Source organism: Macaca fascicularis, chromosome 18 (assembly GCF_037993035.2).
Source record: "Macaca fascicularis isolate 582-1 chromosome 18, T2T-MFA8v1.1".
Lineage (NCBI taxonomy): Eukaryota > Metazoa > Chordata > Mammalia > Primates > Cercopithecidae > Macaca > Macaca fascicularis.
The window spans coordinates 7808039-7825953 of record NC_088392.1 but is presented as its reverse complement, the minus strand read 5'-3'; the positions used below and the strand labels follow the sequence as shown (position 1 = coordinate 7825953).

General features: G+C 42.1%; 3 protein-coding genes across 13 annotated transcripts in view; 2 read left to right on the top strand and 1 right to left on the bottom strand.

Moving 5' to 3' along the window:
- NETO1 (neuropilin and tolloid like 1) overlaps positions 1 to 2824 on the bottom strand; it is a 127012-nt gene extending 124188 nt beyond the window's left edge. For 10 of the 11 annotated variants that reach the window (XR_010582791.1, XR_012427138.1, XM_005586457.4 and 7 more), the window contains exons 1-2: positions 2126 to 2824; positions 52 to 105 (exon numbers count right to left, since the gene is read on the bottom strand). Coding sequence is in view for 9 of the 11 variants with exons in the window: in XM_005586457.4 (XP_005586514.1) it covers positions 52 to 105; positions 2126 to 2153 (82 nt within the window). In the remaining 2 variants the exon portion in view is untranslated. Of the gene's footprint in view, positions 1 to 51; positions 106 to 1606; positions 1774 to 2125 lie in introns of those variants that run through there. The other variant, XM_015439582.4, reaches the window with a different exon arrangement.
- The window catches only part of LOC135968201 (uncharacterized), a 28816-nt gene continuing 12787 nt past the window's right edge, over positions 1887 to 17915 (top strand). Inside the window, exon 1 of the mRNA XM_074022505.1 lies at positions 1887 to 2786. Coding sequence (XP_073878606.1) covers positions 1968 to 2771 — 804 coding nt within the window. The 5' untranslated portion in view covers positions 1887 to 1967 and the 3' untranslated portion in view covers positions 2772 to 2786. The remainder of the gene's footprint in view (positions 2787 to 17915) is intronic.
- On the top strand, positions 2951 to 16574 carry NETO1-DT (NETO1 divergent transcript). The gene is made up of 3 exons (XM_074022506.1): positions 2951 to 3301; positions 16177 to 16239; positions 16364 to 16574. Exon 1 carries the CDS (start codon positions 2962 to 2964, stop codon positions 3262 to 3264), a length of 303 nt encoding a protein of 100 aa, XP_073878607.1. The 5' UTR covers positions 2951 to 2961; the 3' UTR covers positions 3265 to 3301; positions 16177 to 16239; positions 16364 to 16574.

The following is a 17915-nucleotide window of genomic DNA, read 5'->3' as shown; positions in this document are numbered from 1 at the left end:
AAATACAAAATAATTCGAGGTCTTCCACTAGATTTTTCTAAGTAAACACACCTGTTCCTTTCTTGGTTGCCCCAGACAAATGGAGGATGATTAAACTTGCTACAACTGAAACAGAAAAGAAAAATTGGAGTTAAAATACACTGAAATGATCAAATCCCATAAAAACTTAACATAATTTCACGACAAAATATCAAAGCTGATTAACTGTATCATTGTTAACTGTTAGAAGTTGATTCAGAACTTGCAAAAACCAATTTGAAATGTACAAATCAGGAAACCTTGGGACTCCCTTAAGGAAGTAATGCAAGTTAAGAATGGATGAGACCCAAACTCCTAAGGCAAATACATCATTCACTCTAAAGGCAACATGACAATTTATTCATGTCACACACAGTACAGTGGGACTTCAGGAGTCAGACTGTATCTAAACTGCCCTTAGGGAATGGCTCTGCTAGCATCTCTGAAGGAAGAGAGGGGCCAGAAGGTAAAAAGGAGGAAAAGGAGAGGCAAACGATGAGAACAGCTCCATGACTGTTCCTGACACACTGCAGTGTGGCTGTATTTTAGAAAATAAATACTTAGACAAATCCTACAGGCTGGGGGGGAGGGGAACAAGCAAGAAACAGATTAATGTGGATTGTGGGCATTAAGCAGCATTACTAGAATGTTGCCTACAAAAATGTTCTGAACCTCCAAGTAACCCCATCCCTCAGCACTTTCTAAGCTGTGAAATTAATCTCTTCTAACTTTAACTTGATTTAATACCAAATCAATCTATAGAAATTGATTATTAATTTGAGAAAGGTGATTTTCAAAAGCATTATATTGAGTCAGGTTTCCAGTGTCAAAGAGACTCTGATCTGTAACTTAACAGTGAATCTGCAATGCCGTTATAATCTAAACTTGTTTTACTTCCATATTCTTGATCTAATCAACATTTTTACAAGATGAAACACTAGCAAAATAGTAAGTAAGCTAGTCTTCATAATTTGATTTTTCTATTTTATTTTTCTTATTCATTTTGTTGTCCAATGACATAAAAGGTATATGTTTTCATATTTTCACTTAAAATGAATTGGGGGGAGAGCACAATTCACAAATATTTCCTGAATTAAAGCTCATCACAGGCTTATACATTTATACTTAAACATTATTATAAGAAAGGTATCTAGGTCTTGATATTAATATTTAAAATATTAGAAACTGTGTGTTACTTTATGCTCTAGTCAGTTCATTTGCATTTGAAATTAAGGCACTGGCTGCTGCTGTTACTGTGTGTTTCCACAGGGGAAAAAAATCAATTTAATTTGTCGTGCTTCTGCTCACACCCAGAACACACAGGGACACATCCTTCGGCATCAGGATATGTATTTGTTTACTCCGCTCTTCCTGTTTCGGTGAAATCACATTACAGACCATGTACTGTGTTTAACTCATCAGCAAAGCCCTCTCTTAACTGCGTGGCTCGCGATCAACACTCTCATCTTTGCTTAGTAATGATAAATTTCCACCACACATTTTCTTATACTGCCTTTTACTCGATGACTGGTGGTACTATTTTCCTCTCATTCCTTCCCACCCCTACACTGCCCGCGTTACCACACACCCATAAAGCGACATCAGCGGTCTCCGGGCGGAAAGGGGTGGAGGCTGACCCTGGCCCTTCCCTCCAGCGCCGGCTTCAGGTGTGCCTTCTGCTACCTCCCGGACTGCGAACAGGGGCCCTCCGAGCTCCGGGAGCCCCTGGAAGAGGAAGACTCCTTTCACCCCACTAGGTATCGTCCGCGCTCTCCCGCTTTCCACCTGCGCCCTCGCTTGGGCCAATCTCTGCCGCACGTGTCCATCCCTGAACTGCACGCTATTCTCCACCCCCGGGGGGTTCCTGCGCACCGAAAGCCCGTTCTCCCCGGCAGGTTGTGGGATCGCGCGACGGCTGACCGCGCGCCGCCCCCACGCCCGGTTCCACGATGCTGCAATACAGAAAGTTTACGTCGGCCCCAACCCGCGCGGGACTGCAGGGTCCGCCGGAGCGCAGCGCAGAGGCTTTTCCTGCGCGTTCGGCCGCTGGAAAGGGGCGGGAGGGCTGGCTCCGGGAGCGCACGGGCGCGGCGGGCAGGGTACTCACTGTGAAGCACGCTGCGCCCATGGATCATGTCTGTGCGTTACACCAGAGGCTCCGGGCTCCACTAATTCCATTTAGAGACGGGAAGACTTCCAGTGGCGGGGGGAGGACAGGGTCGAGAGGTGTTAAAGACGCAAAGCAAGAACGAAATAAAGGGGGCCCGAGAGGGAGACCAAAAGGAAGGGGGAGCTCGGAGCCCACGCTGCAGCCAGATCCGGATGAGTCCGTCCTCCGCCCCGGGCGGGCTCTCGCTCTCGCTGGCCCTCAGCGCCGCGCAGCCAGCAGCATCCCCACCGTGACGCTCGCATCACACCCGGGCGCCGGCCGCCACCATCCGCGCCGCCGCCGTCAGGACCCTCCTCCCGGGCATCGTCGCCGCCGCAGGGTCGGGAGGACGCGGCGCGAGGCAGGCGGCGAGCGCGGGGCGAGCCCCGGGACGCCCCCGAGCCGGTGCCGGGGAGCGGGCGCAGCGAGGTGGGGGCCAGTCCAGACCGACGGCAGCGACGGAGCGGGCGGCGGCGGCGGCAGGGATGGCTCAGTCCCCAGTCTCAGACGCGCCGCGCAGCAGGTCGGAGCAGCCTCCCCGGGAGGATGTCCAGCGGCAGCGCTCCTCGCTCCAGCCCTTGGGGATCTTCCGCTGAGGCATTGAAGGCAGGAGGAAGGGGTCCGTCATCTGCTCGCCGGGCTGCGCGCCACCTCTGCGATCTTGCGGAAAGAGGAGCGGGCGGGTGGGCGTCTGGGAGGCGGGCTGGAGGGCGGTGCAGGGGAGCGGGGTGGCGGGGAGGGGGGGCGGGGAAGGGAGGGAGGAGGAAGGAGCCGGAAGAGGGCAGAGTTACCAAATGGGCGCCTTAGTCATGGCTTGGGGCTCCGAGACCCTCCTGGAAGCCCGGAGTCTGGGTGGGATAGCGACGCTGCGCGCAGCCGGCGCCCCGGGGCTGGTGCGCGGCGGAATGGGGCCGCGGCGGCGGCAGCAAGGACATCCCAACCGCGCGGATCTGGGGGAGGGGCGGGGAGGGGGTGAGGACCCGGCTGGGATCCGCGGCTCGGCCCGCCAGGGCGCAGAGAGAGGATGCAGCCGCAAATCCCGAGCCGGATCCTCGTGCCGGACGGAAGGCGTGGAAGCTGGAGAGGCCTTCGTGTGAAAATCCCTTGTGGGGTTTGGTGTTTCACTTTTTAAAGGTTAGACCTTGCGGGCTCTGTGCCTCCCACCCCTTGTTTTCCCTCCGCGTAAAGGAACTGGGCGCCCCCCTCCTCCTTCTCTCCCCCGGACGCAGGTTTCGCCGCGGACTCCGCGCTCAGCTTGGGAGACACGGCAGGGGCGCGCCCCAGGGAAAGGCGGCGGTAAAAGTTTCGCGGCTGAGCACCGGGCCTGATGCCGAGTGCCCCCCACCAAATTGCTCCTGCAAAGACGCGTGTTTCTTGCAATTAACCCCCCCACCTCGAGGTGTTTAAAACCACCCCAAGGCACACACGGACCCCCGTTCCCTCGCGCCACTTCCCCCTGCAGGCGCGCGCGGCGCGTTGAAGTCTGAGAGACAAGAGTTGCGAGGAAACAGCACCGGAAGAGCCCGGGCTTGTACAATGCGAATCAATGAATACGAAATAACTGCAACCGCCAGGCAGCTCCGGGAAGGGCTGGAGCGTGCGGGGGTGCGGGGAGTCCCTCCCTGGGCGCCGCAACGGCACCTCCTCCCTTTCCCGGCTCCGTCCCGCCCTCCTTCCTCGGCCTCTGCGGACGCGGCCCACGCAGACCACAGCCGAGCTCGCCGGACCCCGGGACTACGGAGGCCATCCCGTCCGGTCACGCACACCCGCGCCGCGGCTGGGGCTCGGGTTGAGGACTGTGGCGGGAAGAAGCCGTGGTAGGAAGAGCTAATGGCAATGGCGGGGTCGCCGGGGGGCGGGGGGTCAGTAGCAGACGCTGAGCTGTGAAGACTAGGGTGGCCCCGAAAGGCCGAGAAAAGGAGAAAGGGCCACGAGAAGAGTCCGGTGAGCGCTCGAGGCTGGGGCGCTGCCTCCCTGCTCTGGCCCGGCCTCGGCTTCCCGGCACCTGCTGCTGGGGCGCCCACGTGCGCGCGGGACGTGGGGTGCTCGTCGCGGTCCTGCCCACGCCTAGCGCAGCGGCTGTGAGCGGGTGCAGGTCTCTTGCCAGTAAGTTGGGATGAGGGACGATGAGGTGACCCCCAAGTCTGGAAGGGATTCAGAGATTCATACGCGCCCCCAGGCCTCCTACCACCACACCGAGCTGCTGGTTCCTCGATTTCCAGGGTGGGGTAAAGTGAGCAGAGGGGTTGGTGTGTTTGTGTGTGCGCGCGCATATAAGCGCGCGCGTGTGTTGTGCATCCGTTTAATGAAAGGTGGGTCATGGGTCAACCCGGGAGTGGAGCGAGATGGAGACATGAAGAGAGAGAGGTGAGAGAAGGGGGAAGACATGGACCGAGTAAGAGATAGAGAAAGGGGAAGAGAGGACAGAGGGAGAAGGGAGAGAGAAAGAAAGGAGAGAGAGGAAAGGGAAAAGAGCAGGGAGAGAAAAGAGACAGGAGAGAGAAGGAGGGGACAGAAGAGAGTGGGGAGAGGAGAAAAGAGAGAAGGTGGGGGGGACAGAAGAAATGGGGGAGAGAGGGAAGAGGACAGAGGCTGCGCGCCTCTGAATACGCCAAGTCCAGCAGAGTTGGAGGCCTGTGAGGGAAGCTGCAAGCTTGAGCAAAGGGCGAGAGGTGAGCGGATAAAGGGAGATTGGGGAGTATCCGCTCACGCACCTACTTGTAAAAGGATCTAGGGGAAACAGCAGAAGGTCCCGCGGCAGTCCTGTGACCCACGTGAGGTGCTCGTGCCAGCGCGGGGTGAGGTGGTGGGCAATGTTGGTCCTGGACTTGAGGAAGAAATTCTCCAGCCTTAAGGAAGCAAAAGCGTTCAAAGATCAGTGAGGCCGCTTCACAGAGGGATATGCAGATGACAGAATGCCTGGAAAATGCACCTCTGTAGAGGAGAGGGTGGGGGTCTTGCAAAAGGACCAGTCACAAGAGTTGACAGTTGAATATTGGAATCTTCCTTATGGTTGGATAGTACTTTCTTTACATCCAAAATATGCGTTATTCGTGAAAATGACGCAGTTCTACGAAGTGGCAACATTTAAAATTATTTAGAGAGAGTTACTGCATTTCTCAATCACAGTTTGAAGGCAGACAAAAAAAAAAAAAACTTGGTTTTACGATAAATGCACTCATTCACCTACCCTCCTCTGCTCTCTTTGCCCATATCAGTTTCCCAGGACACAGATTTTGTAACCTGCCAAGGAAGTGGCTACCTTGCTAGACAGGTAGTCCTTTTATCAGGAGACAGGAAATTAGAAGGAAATCATAGGGAAGGTGAAAGTGTCCTAACCTTTTCTCCACGCGTGTATTTGAAGTGGCCTCTATTTTCTTTCTTTTTTTTCTTTTGAATTAAAGGCTGGAGCGCAGTGGCTGGATCACAGCTTGCTGCAGCCTCAACTTCCTGGGCTCAACTGAGCTTCCCACCTCAGCCTCTGAAGTAACTGGGACTACATGCCCAGGCCATCATGCCTGGCTAATTATTTTATTTTATATATTTTTTAGAGAGGGGGTCTAGCCATGTTACCCAGGCTGTTTTCCTGGCCAAAAGGGATCCTCTGGCTTCCCGCTGATCTTTTTAATGTCCAGTGCTTTCTTGGGCAATGCCTGGGGCTGAGGCATGAAATTTTGCTGAAACCTCAGTGCTGAGGGAGTGAGTGTGCACATTCTGGACCTAGGACAGGCAAGAGGCCTGGCCGGCTCAGGTGCTCTGATAATCAACCAAGAGACTGGGCCAAAACAGATGCTGCGGCCCTTGCTGCACTACCCTACTCCTCCCAGGCTGCAGGTGCAGCACTGTTATTGATGATTCCATTCATTTTTCTTCATACACACCCATACACACTCTTCGCCATCCACCACATCCTGTTTACTTGGCAAGCTGCCTTCTCATTTTTAAGTTCCAGAATCCGCACTTGCTGAGTAATGCTACCTCCCTAATAGGGACCCATAAGATTTTTCTTTCTGAGAAAAACCAACATATGGGAAAAGTTCAGTTTCTCCAAGAAAAGGTTGTGCACACATATGGTCAAATTACAAGATGTCGTTATTTTGAAAGGGAGAGCATATAAACTGATAGCTTTTGTGAGTTGAGTGCGCCGTCCTGGAAGACGGTGCTTTGTCGCAGTTCCCCAAGGTTAACATTGAAATAGTGACTACTATAGAAGATGGTGCAGAATTAAAGCCACTTGAACCCAAAGAAGGTGTCATTAGTAAGTTGGTTTTATTTTTTAGCTTGCACCTTCCTAACAATGAAAGATTAGAAGGACTTCCAAAATCCTAAAAAGAATTAGTGTAGGATACATGCCATTCCAATTCAAATGCACATAGTATTTGTCTACATATGTGTACTTCTCTATAGAAAAAAATAAAACTACAGGTCTACCAGGGCTCCTTTGTTAATTAAGCTCCAGTACTAGCATATCTTAAAAGTTGTCTATCAGTGAAAGAGGTGATGCTACAAAAAATAACTCAAATATAGTAGTGCTACTGACACATCCATATTATAATAATATTTTTTGATTTTTGCATAACTACATGATTATGAAGTGTAAAGGTTTTTGTATTTAAAAATATATGTCATAATATAGTTTCTCAAAAACAAGTAATTTGCTGGTAATTATAGGAATGTTTTTTGAAAATTATCTGAAATACTCTTACATGAAGCTGGTTTTAAGCAATATTGAAGAAGCTCTTCAGCAATCTATAGGTGTATCCTAACACATAGAAAGTCTCCGGCCGGGCGCGGTGGCTCACGCCTGTAATCCCAGCACTTGGGGAGGCCGAGGCGGGTGGATCACAAAGTCAGGAGATCGAGACCATCCTGGCTAACACGGTGAAACCCCGTCTCTACTAAAAAAATACGAAAAATCTGCCGGGCGTGGTGGCGGCCCCTGTAGTCCCAGTTACTCGGGAGGCTGAGGCAGGAGAATGGCGTGAACCCGGGAGGCGGAGCTTACAGTAAACCAAGATCGCGCCACTGCACTCCAGCCTGGGCCACAGAGCAAGACTCCGTCTCAAAAAAAAAAAAAAAAGAAAGAAAAAAAGAAAGTCTCCATGAAATAGAAGGCATGTCAAAATCTCTGAAATCTTACATTTAAACCAAGCAGGACATTTTATGATCACCACTAGGGACAAATAAAATATGGTTTTGTTAGAAGTACAAATATGTTGTATTCTTAGACAGCACAAGAATATTAGCCTCTTGTGGGAAAGAACTTTCATAGCACTTCCTTAACCAGTTATTTAATAGCACTTTCACATACATGATCCATCAGTCCGTATCAAAATTTCAGAAAAAAATTATTTTCATTTTGATTGATATTTACTTCGCAGTGTATGATATTTACTTCGAAGTGACGTTTACTTTGCAGTGTATATAAATAATTTTTATAATCACTTGACTGATTATAAGATCATCCTCTATAAATCAATATAAACTTCAGGAACATTTATGAAGATATACCCCAAGATTAAAAGTGTAAAGGCTCCGTACAGAAGCCACCTTTGTACTATAAGTATTGTACCACAAAGTCCACTCACTGCTATTTCAGGGAAAAAAACAAGTTTCCATTCCTGGAGGACGGCATATTTGGAAAACAGAAAGCTAAACTAAAGGGTAAATCTACATATTCCATGTCAAAATAACCATTAATAAGTACAAACAAAATGTTATTTCAGTGTGCTAAATCAGATATGTGAAAGTCTCTTATGAGTTAGACATACTGTGTGTGTGTGTGTTTTGAAGTCTCGCCCTGTTGCTCAGGCTGGAATGAGGTGGCACGATCTCAGCTCACTGCAGCCTCAGCCCCCTGGGTTCAAGCCTGCCTCAGCCTCCAGAGTAGCTGGGATTATAGGTGTGTGCCTCCACGCCTGCCTAATTTTTTTTATGTTTTTAGTAGAAACAGGGTTTTACCATGTTGGCCATGCTGGTCTCAAACTCCTGCCATCAGGTGATCAGCCCCCCTTGGCCTCCCAAAGTGCTGAGATTACAGATGTGAACCACAGCGCCCAGCCTTTTTTCATAATTATATAAGTTAATAGCATCACATGAACTTAATAGCTTTCACTGTTTAGCACATACTTTAATCTTATTATGATTTTTTATTATGTGGATTTGGAAACTAACAAAAGCCATGATTTGCTTGGTGAAAGTAACCTGGATGTTAAGGTAGGACTTAACATCCAGGATTTATCTGACTTAAATACATTTTGAGGAGAGTACCAAGCTTTTGTGCATAAAGGGAAATGTTAAATGAAAATCTTCCTTTTTTAAAATACTAACTACCTGATTTACCTATTCTTCCTTTGAGTGTCCATTCTCTGTTATAATTAATATGGTACAAGGAAATGTCCTACCATGTTTCCATTTACATTTGCAAGACAAGAAATGAAACATAAAATAATTTTGTTCTCAGTTTTAGATTAGATAAATTTACAAATAATATATTTTCAGAAAGTAGTAATATATATAGCAGCAGAATTTTTGCCAAATAGTTATAGTTACAATAATTTTCAAAAATTAAGGCAAAATATATTTTTACTTTTTAGTAAATTATTATTTAAAATATTCTCTAAAATAGTTTTATAATTGATATGTGCAGTCAATTTTTGGTATATATATATATATATATATATATATATCTTTTTTCTTTTTTTTTTTTTCGAGACAGAGTCTTGCTCTGTCAACCCAGGCTGGAGTGCAGCAGCATGATCTCAGCTCACTGCAACCTCCACCTCCCGGGTTCCAGTGATTCTCCTGCCTCAGCCTCCCAAGTAGCTGGCACGCACCACCACACCTGACTACTTTTTGTATTTTTAGAAAAAATGGGGTTTCACCATATGGTCAGGCTGGTCTTGAACTCCTGATCTCAGGTGATCCACCTGCCTCGGCTTCCCAAAGTGCTGGGATTACAGGTGTGAGCCACAGGCAATCGCTAATTCACCACAATTTCCAACACCCTCACCTACTCCCCGACACTATGTAGAAAATATCCGGCTAGGCACAATGGCTCATGTCTGTAATCCCAGCACTTTGGGAGGCCGAGGTGGGTGGATCACCTGAGGTCAGGAGTTCAAGACCAGCCTGGCTAACATGGTAAAACCCTGTCTCTACTAAAAATACAAAAATTAGCTGGGTGTGGTGGTGCATGCCTGTAGTCCCAGCTACTTGGAAGGCTGTGGCGGGCAAATCGCTTAAACCTGGGAGGTAGAGGTTGCAGTGAGCCGAGATAATGCAGCGTGGGCAACAGAGTGAGACTCGTCTCAGGAAGAAAAAAAAAAAAAAAAAGGAAATATCCACACTACTTTCCATTTCATTTGCATGAATATGAAGTTTTGCATCTCTATCAGCATTCTTAAGACACCAGTTTTTACTAAATAGGACACAGGATATAGTTGTGATTTGTTAGGTCTTACTTGCCCCGCCTCTGTATGTATTTCAGTTGCAATCCTTGATCTTACTGTATCTTATCATTCTTTAAATGAAGAAAATGAGGCCAAAAGAAGTGCAGCGATTTCTGTAATGCCACTTTTTTTGATAACTGCATAACGGACAGCATCCAGGACTTTCTACCTTATTGGGGTGTGTATGGGGGGGAGGGGGAACTGCTTAGATTGTTTCACCTGAGTTCAAGGGAAAGCCGTCATTCTTTCTGCATGTTACCAGTCACTCACTTCTAGCCAGAGCGTGAGTGCCTTGAGGCCACTGCCAAATGTAATAAGCCCTATGAGGGTTGATCCCAAAACAAAAAGAAAATAATATATAAAAAAGGCAATTATCAGGGAAAAATAAAGCAAATTCATTGTAGGGAACTGCACAGGGATCAGAAATCCCATGGCATGCAGAAGGTAAAAATGAGAGAGAGCAGAGATTATCAAGTTATTGCAAAGACTTACTGGAATCACACACATTTATAGACACACATGCAGTATAAAGAGAGAGCAGGTGGGTAGAAAGGGAATATAATATCCTAGCTGAATAATAATAACCTCCTAGAAAAGCGACAGTTCCTTAATATGATTTTTACAATGTTAAACCATGATGTGTAGAAGTTAAAAGCATTGAAGTCAAGAACATTTTGTTTGAATACCAGGTCTATCAATTACAAGGTGTATAATAATTACTTAAACTTTCTCAGCCTATGCGCTCTCCTCTGTAAGACAGTCCTAATAACACATAGGACTATTTAAGAGTTTAAATGGGAAGACATCAAAAGCACTGAGCACAGTGGCAGCATATATAAATAAATATTTCAATGTTTTGTTAACACTGTCAGTACTGCTTGTTATTGTGAACAGCAGCATATGGAAGCTGTTCCATGCAAGCCTAGAGATGGCTAATACCCATATCTATAAGTGTACCTAGAGCTATGCAGGTACCTATACCTACTTCGATATCTATGTCTACACCTATATTTATATTTATGTCTCTATCTGCATCACCAAGCGTATGTCTTTTATAGTTTAATATAGCAATGCTTATAGAAACCTAAGTCAAGAAAGATTCATATGTGTCAAAGCCAAGCTCAATAACCAATACAAAAAAATGTGAAAATCTCTGTAGGATACAGAAGATTCATGTTGTTGGTGGAGGAAACTGGAGAAGGCTAAGGGCTATAAGTGGGGACGTTCTGTGAGATAGTTCTGTAATAATGCCATCTCAGAGTGAGAAGGGTAAAGCAATAACGAAAAAGGAAAAGGAATATTTCAACTTAATGATATTTCATAATATAATTATACAATATCATAAGACCTCAAAACAAAAACAGGTATAGAGGACTAAATAGACTATTTTGAACAAAAAATACACAACTAGAATCACGATAATAACATTTAATAAAATTGAAGACAGAGAAAAATTCTTCAAGATTATGGAGAGAAAGAAGATGGTAATAGCAAAAAACAGATTATTTCAGGAAAGAGCAAGAATTAGACTGACAGCAGTCTTGGAAAAATGACATTGGGCACGGAGTGAATGGAACTGTACTGTCAAAGTGTTAAAGAAAAACTTTTTTTTTTTTTTTTTTTTTTTTTTTTTTTTTTTTTGAGACGGAGTCTCGCTCTGTCGCCCAGGCTGGAGTGCAGTGGCGCGATCTCGGCTCACTGCAAGCTCCGCCTCCCGGGTTCACGCCATTCTCCTGCCTCAGCCTCCCGAGTAGCTGGGACTACAGGCGCCCACAACCGCGCCCGGCTAATTTTTTGTATTTTTAGTAGAGACGGGGTTTCACCGTGGTCTCGATCTCCTGACCTTGTGATCCGCCCGCCTCGGCCTCCCAAAGTGCTGGGATTACAGGCGTGAGCCACCGCGCCCGGCAAGAAAAACTTTTTAACCTAATATTTATTTATATGCCTGTAAACTATTGCTTAAAGTTTAAAATAAAGATATTTTAACATACTCAATTTTTAAAAATACTTAGATGATGTATTATAGCAAGAAGAATGATGACTTCAGGAGGATATTGCAATATCGAAGTAAAGATGAGTAAAGTCTTGTGAAAATTCATTGTCTAAATAACTGATATATATTATGAGGAGTAAGATGGGAAGAAAATAGGGAGATGTGTTGTAAATTTCTTTTCTTGCTTGGATAAAAATGGTAGATATTCAATATCACTAGATATTGAAAAAGAGTGTTAGTATAGCTGTATGTAAGTTAGGTAACTGCTATAAGAATAAAACAGAATATTACGTGTTCATGTTGGCTAAAGAAAACAACCTGTCCAATGGAATATGCCAGTAATAATAATGATAATAATAATAAATGAAGCACAAAAGCAAAATAAAATTAAAAATAATAAAAGTATGGTGGCAGAAAACATGAAAAAATGATAGAAATAATCATAAAACTGTATGGGTTAAAGGTTTCAGTGAGAAGAGAATATTTCTGATTAGATATTAACTAAAATAAAATTCATGAACATGTGTGTAAAGGATATATTTAACACAATTTATAGGTTTATTGAAAATATATGACTGGGAAAAGATTTCCAAGTCAAATAAGTATACTGGGATGACAGTTATATACTAGGCAAATAGCATCAAAGCAAGACAACTATAAGAAAAAAATTTCGTTGTACACTATTAGGGAAAAAAAATAGTCAAATTGATATAATTGTCCCAAATACATACACGGCTAAAGTTTAGCCTCAAATTATTTTTAGAGTGAAAAATAACAAACATTATGTTAAGTAATAATTGTAGTTGGAAATTTTTAACACAATCTTCTCAGAAACTGACTGATTAAAACATTTTAAAATTAGATATTAAGAACTTATGAATAAAAGTTTATTTTAGACAAGTATGAATTTAAAGTCAACAAAAATAAACACATTTTAAACTCCTATAAAACATTTATTTAAAATAAATATATTATTGGCAAAAAATATAAGTTCAAAGAGTTAACATACAGATATGTCCCATGAGATATAATATTAAAAACTGATATCCGAAGTACAGCTTAATGTCACATGTCTGAAAATTAAACAATGCTTACAACAATAATACAGTTATTTAATACATGGTTCTTAGATCAAATAAGAAATTATGAAAGTTTACTATGTGTAGTTTAATGACATATATAACAAATATCTAAATCTATGATCAACAGATGTCTAAATCTGTGGCGTGTTATAAAGTAATGTTTAGAAGAAAACTTTCAGTTTTTAATAGAACAGCCTAATACTTGGTATAAAACAACATAGTCAACTCAAGAAAAAGGAAAAATGCATAAATTAGTAGAAATCAATTAATCAGACTAACAGAATATTTATTAAAAGTAAATTCCAGTTATTTGAAAAAAAAATTAGCCAGATAAACTTCTATCCAGATGATCAGGAGCAATAAAAAAATAGAAGTCCTACCAACAACACAAAGAATGAAATGCAGAGAAAATAGAGATAAAAACAGAGTAGAGAATATGAGCACCTGCATGTAAACCAATGTGAAAACCAGGATGAAATGGATAAAATTATTTTTAGAAAAACTATAGAGTGCAAACATTTCTGAAGAAAAAAAGAGTTTATTGATATATCCATAACCATAAATAAATGGAATTGCTGATTCTGCTCACTACCTCTCACTCCACCAAAATAAATACCTAAATGAGTGATTGCAGGCTGACTGAATGGATGAACACACAAATGAATTAGTCTCTGGGCAAAAAAAAAAAAAAAAAATTACATCTAAAAAGATATTACATCTAAAGTTTATGACACGTTGTACCTCTAAGGAGGTGATAATCCACTTTGCCTGCAAGGTGTTCCAGAAAATTTTGTAAAAAGAGAAAAAACTATAACATTTGTTTCAAGAAGCTCGTATAGCCTTGGAATCAAAATGAAATGCACTGAACTCTGGTGTTGTGTCCAGCATTATTACCCTCCTGGGCCTATGTCAAGGCCCATTGACCCGATCTCCAATGACTTGCAACTGCAGACATTTTCTAAGGGCTTCTTCTGGCTGCTGGCGCCCGCTTTGCTCAGCCTCACCGCAGGGAGAAGTGCCAACAACCTTCAAACAATGACTGCTGGGGTTTTGTCTCCCTTACCCATCACGTAGTGCCATCATGAAGTGCAGGCCTCCAGAGTTCCCAGCAGGGTGACGGACTAGTTTTGCGCAGTAGTGATGTGCTTGATAACAAAGAGTTACATGGCTGTCTTCCTGTCCTGGTCTCAGTTCCCGATACTCTACTAGTATACTCTGGAAGAACCTCTGAAATAACTATACTTACATTCTTATCCCGGGGTTTTTGTCATTGTTTTTCTGTTTTTTTTTTTCTTGGAAAAGGTAATTGGTACCCAAAGTGTTCCCAGGATGGAGATTCCCTGCCTGGATGCTGGATGTGGACATCTCCCCGCCTGTAAACAGCAGGCATTCTATGAACGGGGATTATTGGAACAGCAGTGCCCTGGCCCCTGGCATGTCATCCCATCACAATTGCTAAGGCTTTTGCCTGTGGAAAACTGGGATAGAAAATAGAACAGTGTGCCCTGGTTTATGTCTTATCTCTGGTGTTTCTATATTAAAGTCAGACTCTGATAGGGAAGAAGTAGGACGTTAAGACCTGGGGTGGAGACTCCAGGGTGGCTGTGCTTGAGAATGTTGAACATTCAGGTTCCCCTAAGCCCTTTGGATCAGCACAAGTGTCTCATCTACACCTGCTAGAGAATAGCAGCCTCCTCTCCTCTCAAACTCGGTAATTCCCCTCCTCAAGGCAAAAGCGATACAGGATAATATATACTTGCTGTCCTCAAGATCTGACCTTACCTCTCTTCATTGATTCTAAACCAATTACGAGGTTCAAGTCTCAGCATGTCCTCACTGGGGAAATTCTGTTTCTGTCTAGGGAAAAAATAAAGATTATTAGCAGAACTGAGAATGGATCTTGTGGGTGCTATATGCCTTCAAAACCAGCATCTCCAGGAGATTCACTGAGAGCCATTATTTTCTTGAAGTTTCAAAGAAACCTTCCAGTAGTTTAATAGTAGTTTATTGTTAGTGCTTATGTACTTTGTCCTTGCCACATTCAATCCTGAGTCACAAGCAAGTTCTCCAACATCAAAAATATCTTACTGATACCTATATTTTGTCCCCACCACCCCTGTATCCCAGTCTGGTAACTGCCTTTATATCTAGGTTTTGCTATTAATAGTAATTCTGTTACTATCAAGTTGAGTTCAGAAATAAGAAAATATAACTAGTCATACTTTCTCACACTGAACACATAGTTTATTATATTCACACACAGTTTTCTCCCTTTGCCCCACAAAACAATGTTCAAAGTTCAATGAGGCATTCCTCATAAAATTTAGATAGCCAGCATGGCAATTCCACTTGAAACCTTATATACAATCTGAAAATTGTCTCCACTTTAAAAATGGGAAAATATTTGTAACATATTACAGCTATAGAAGTTTATAGTACATGTTAGAGAAGACTCAAGAATTCTGGGTGATGGTCAAACTAATGCCCAACACATTATTTATGGAAATCTTTGGTCATAACACTCACCTTGGTGAGTAGATATTTACCTTTTGTTATTATATCTATTTGCTATTATTTCTCCTAAATTATTTTTCAAGTGACAGAGTCATCCAGGGAAGAACAAAGCTCATATATCAAGGATTTTTTTTTATGTCTTTTCAATACAATTCTGTATTGAATAAACAGAGAGTAAATTTGTAAGGAAATGAGAGAATGTTGGTGATATGGTTTGGCTCTGTGTCCCCACTCAAATCTCAGCTCAAATTGTAAACGCCATGCACATGTCGAGGAAGAATCCTGGTGGGAGGTGATTGGCTCATGGAATCCATTTCCTTGATGCTGTTCTCGTGATAGTGAGGGAGTTCTCACAAGTTCTGATGGTTTAAGCATGGCAGTTTACCCTGAGGTCTCCTTCCTGCTAGTATATTAGGCGTGCCTTGCTTCCCCTTCACATTCCGCCATGATTATGCATTTCCTGAGGCCTCCCAAGCCATGCAGAACTGAGTCAATTAAACCTCTTTTCTTTATAAATTAACCAGTCTCTGGTATTCTTTATAGCAGTGTGAAAATGAACTTATACAGTTGGGTTAACTCATGTAGAGTCCGTGTGCTGTACAAAAATACACTTCTTATACAGTCACTGAATATGTTTTGCACAACCAAGGCCAACTTAAATAGGAATACTAATAGTAAACATTACTTTTTTTAAAAAAAGTATAGTTTTCTGATAATTTAGGTCTGTAAAACAGGAAAAAGGATCAAATAAATGAAAATATAGATGTGAAGATAAATAACTGATAGATGATAGATGTGGATAGACAAAGAGCTAGTAAATAATCATATGTTGGAATTTAATACCTTATTTGTCTAGCATTTACTAAGTACCGTCCTATCCATGTTTATGAAATAAAGGTTTTAACTTTACTTAGGAAACTTATGTATTACTTTAAAAAAAAAGAAACATGTTCTTACTCTTTCACCTAGGCTGGAGTGTAGTGATGTGATCATAGCTCACCGCTTCTGCCTTCCTAATAGCTGAGACTACAGGTGTGTACCACTATGCCCAGCTTACATTACTTTAAAGATAAAATGCATTGTTCTTGTTACCCTCTGCAATAAGAATTTTTTATTATGTATTCTTAATATATACTTTTGACTCATATTCTTTTAGGCATACGACTCAGGATTCATAACTACATATACATGGATAGAAGTGCATGAACAGAAAATCTGCTCTTCTGGAATACCAAATGCAAAATTAAAGTCACTACAAGCAGAATTTGGAGAAAACAAATAAAAGATGCAATATAGTTTTTAAAATCATTGTTAAAATATAATGAGCCTGTACTTTGCTTAAGCAATAAAAACGTCTTTGATTTATACTGAATTTTGTTTTATTTGGATAAACTAATGTGAATCATCTTGAAAATGTCTTCTGCATCATTTTGGTTTTATTATAGTGAAACTCCCATTTATGTAATGCAAATTATATACAAAACTGTGCTTCCCTAAGGGGATCTCCTTAATAGAAACACCAAAACTCATTCAACTCTTGTCCTCTGTAGTAGTTATTTAATTAGCCTTTCTATGCTATACGTTCTAGGGATATCTGAATTTATGAAATTTATCAATTCTTCTTACAATTATGATCCTCAGTATAACTCAGCATAAGTCTGACTGTGCTTCTGAAGTCAGTTAGTTTATTTATTGTCATCCATGCTTAGGTGGAGAGAGAATTTCCAGTTGCCTGATTACTCTGTGAGGTAAGAATTTGTTAGCAACTCTCTCAGGTCATCTTTTTAAATAAGTCTTAAGAGTACATCAGAGAGAAATAGATAGCATGAAATCTGATTTAGCTGTTCTTTGTTGTAGATAACTCCATTTGATAAAGAAAGCTAAGACATACCCATTGACACACAACAAAGCTTACTAAATTTATCAATAGAATAAAACATGAAATCAATAGAAGTCAAACTCATCAAATTATTTTTCTCATTTAGACTCATCTTGACATAAAACAAATGGATCATGACACATCCCAAGAGAGACTTAGGGTAGAGAACACAGGGAAATGCTTTTCTTAGAAGGGAGTCTATGGGGATGCCAGTTTTCAAGGATCACGATATTTTATTACATGTTTCTGTAACTTTCAAAAATTTATAAATTCCATAACTGGTAGATACACCTACCCCACTTTAAACATATGGGTACAGTTAGTTAAAGATAACAAAGTAAAACAGGAAGATGTTTTAAGTGATCAGAATAGCTTAATAATCTATCCTAAGTGGGTGAATACAATTCTTGATAAATTGTCCCAAAAGGTGCTGGTCTGTGCCCTTTAAATAAAAAACTTTTGTTTTCATTAAATTATAGATAAATTCATATGTTGGTTTTATTCTAAATTGCAGAATTAAGTGTCTAACAGATTTCTGATTAAACATGCAAGGGATGGGTATATTTTCAATAACTTTTTAAAAATAATGTATCTACTCAACTTTCAAGTAATATTTGGACTAAATATATAATTCTACACTATAATTGTGTAGAAATTTGACTTTTTCATTGTAGTCCAGATCTCAATTATTACTAATATTTCATGCTGATTCCTGAAGCTTAGTACCTATTTCTTTTCCCTGTGGTGACTTTAAAGCCTTTCTCAATTTTTTTCAGAATGCAATTCCTCAACATCTTTTAATCTGAAAACTCCTGACTTTTGGGAAGAT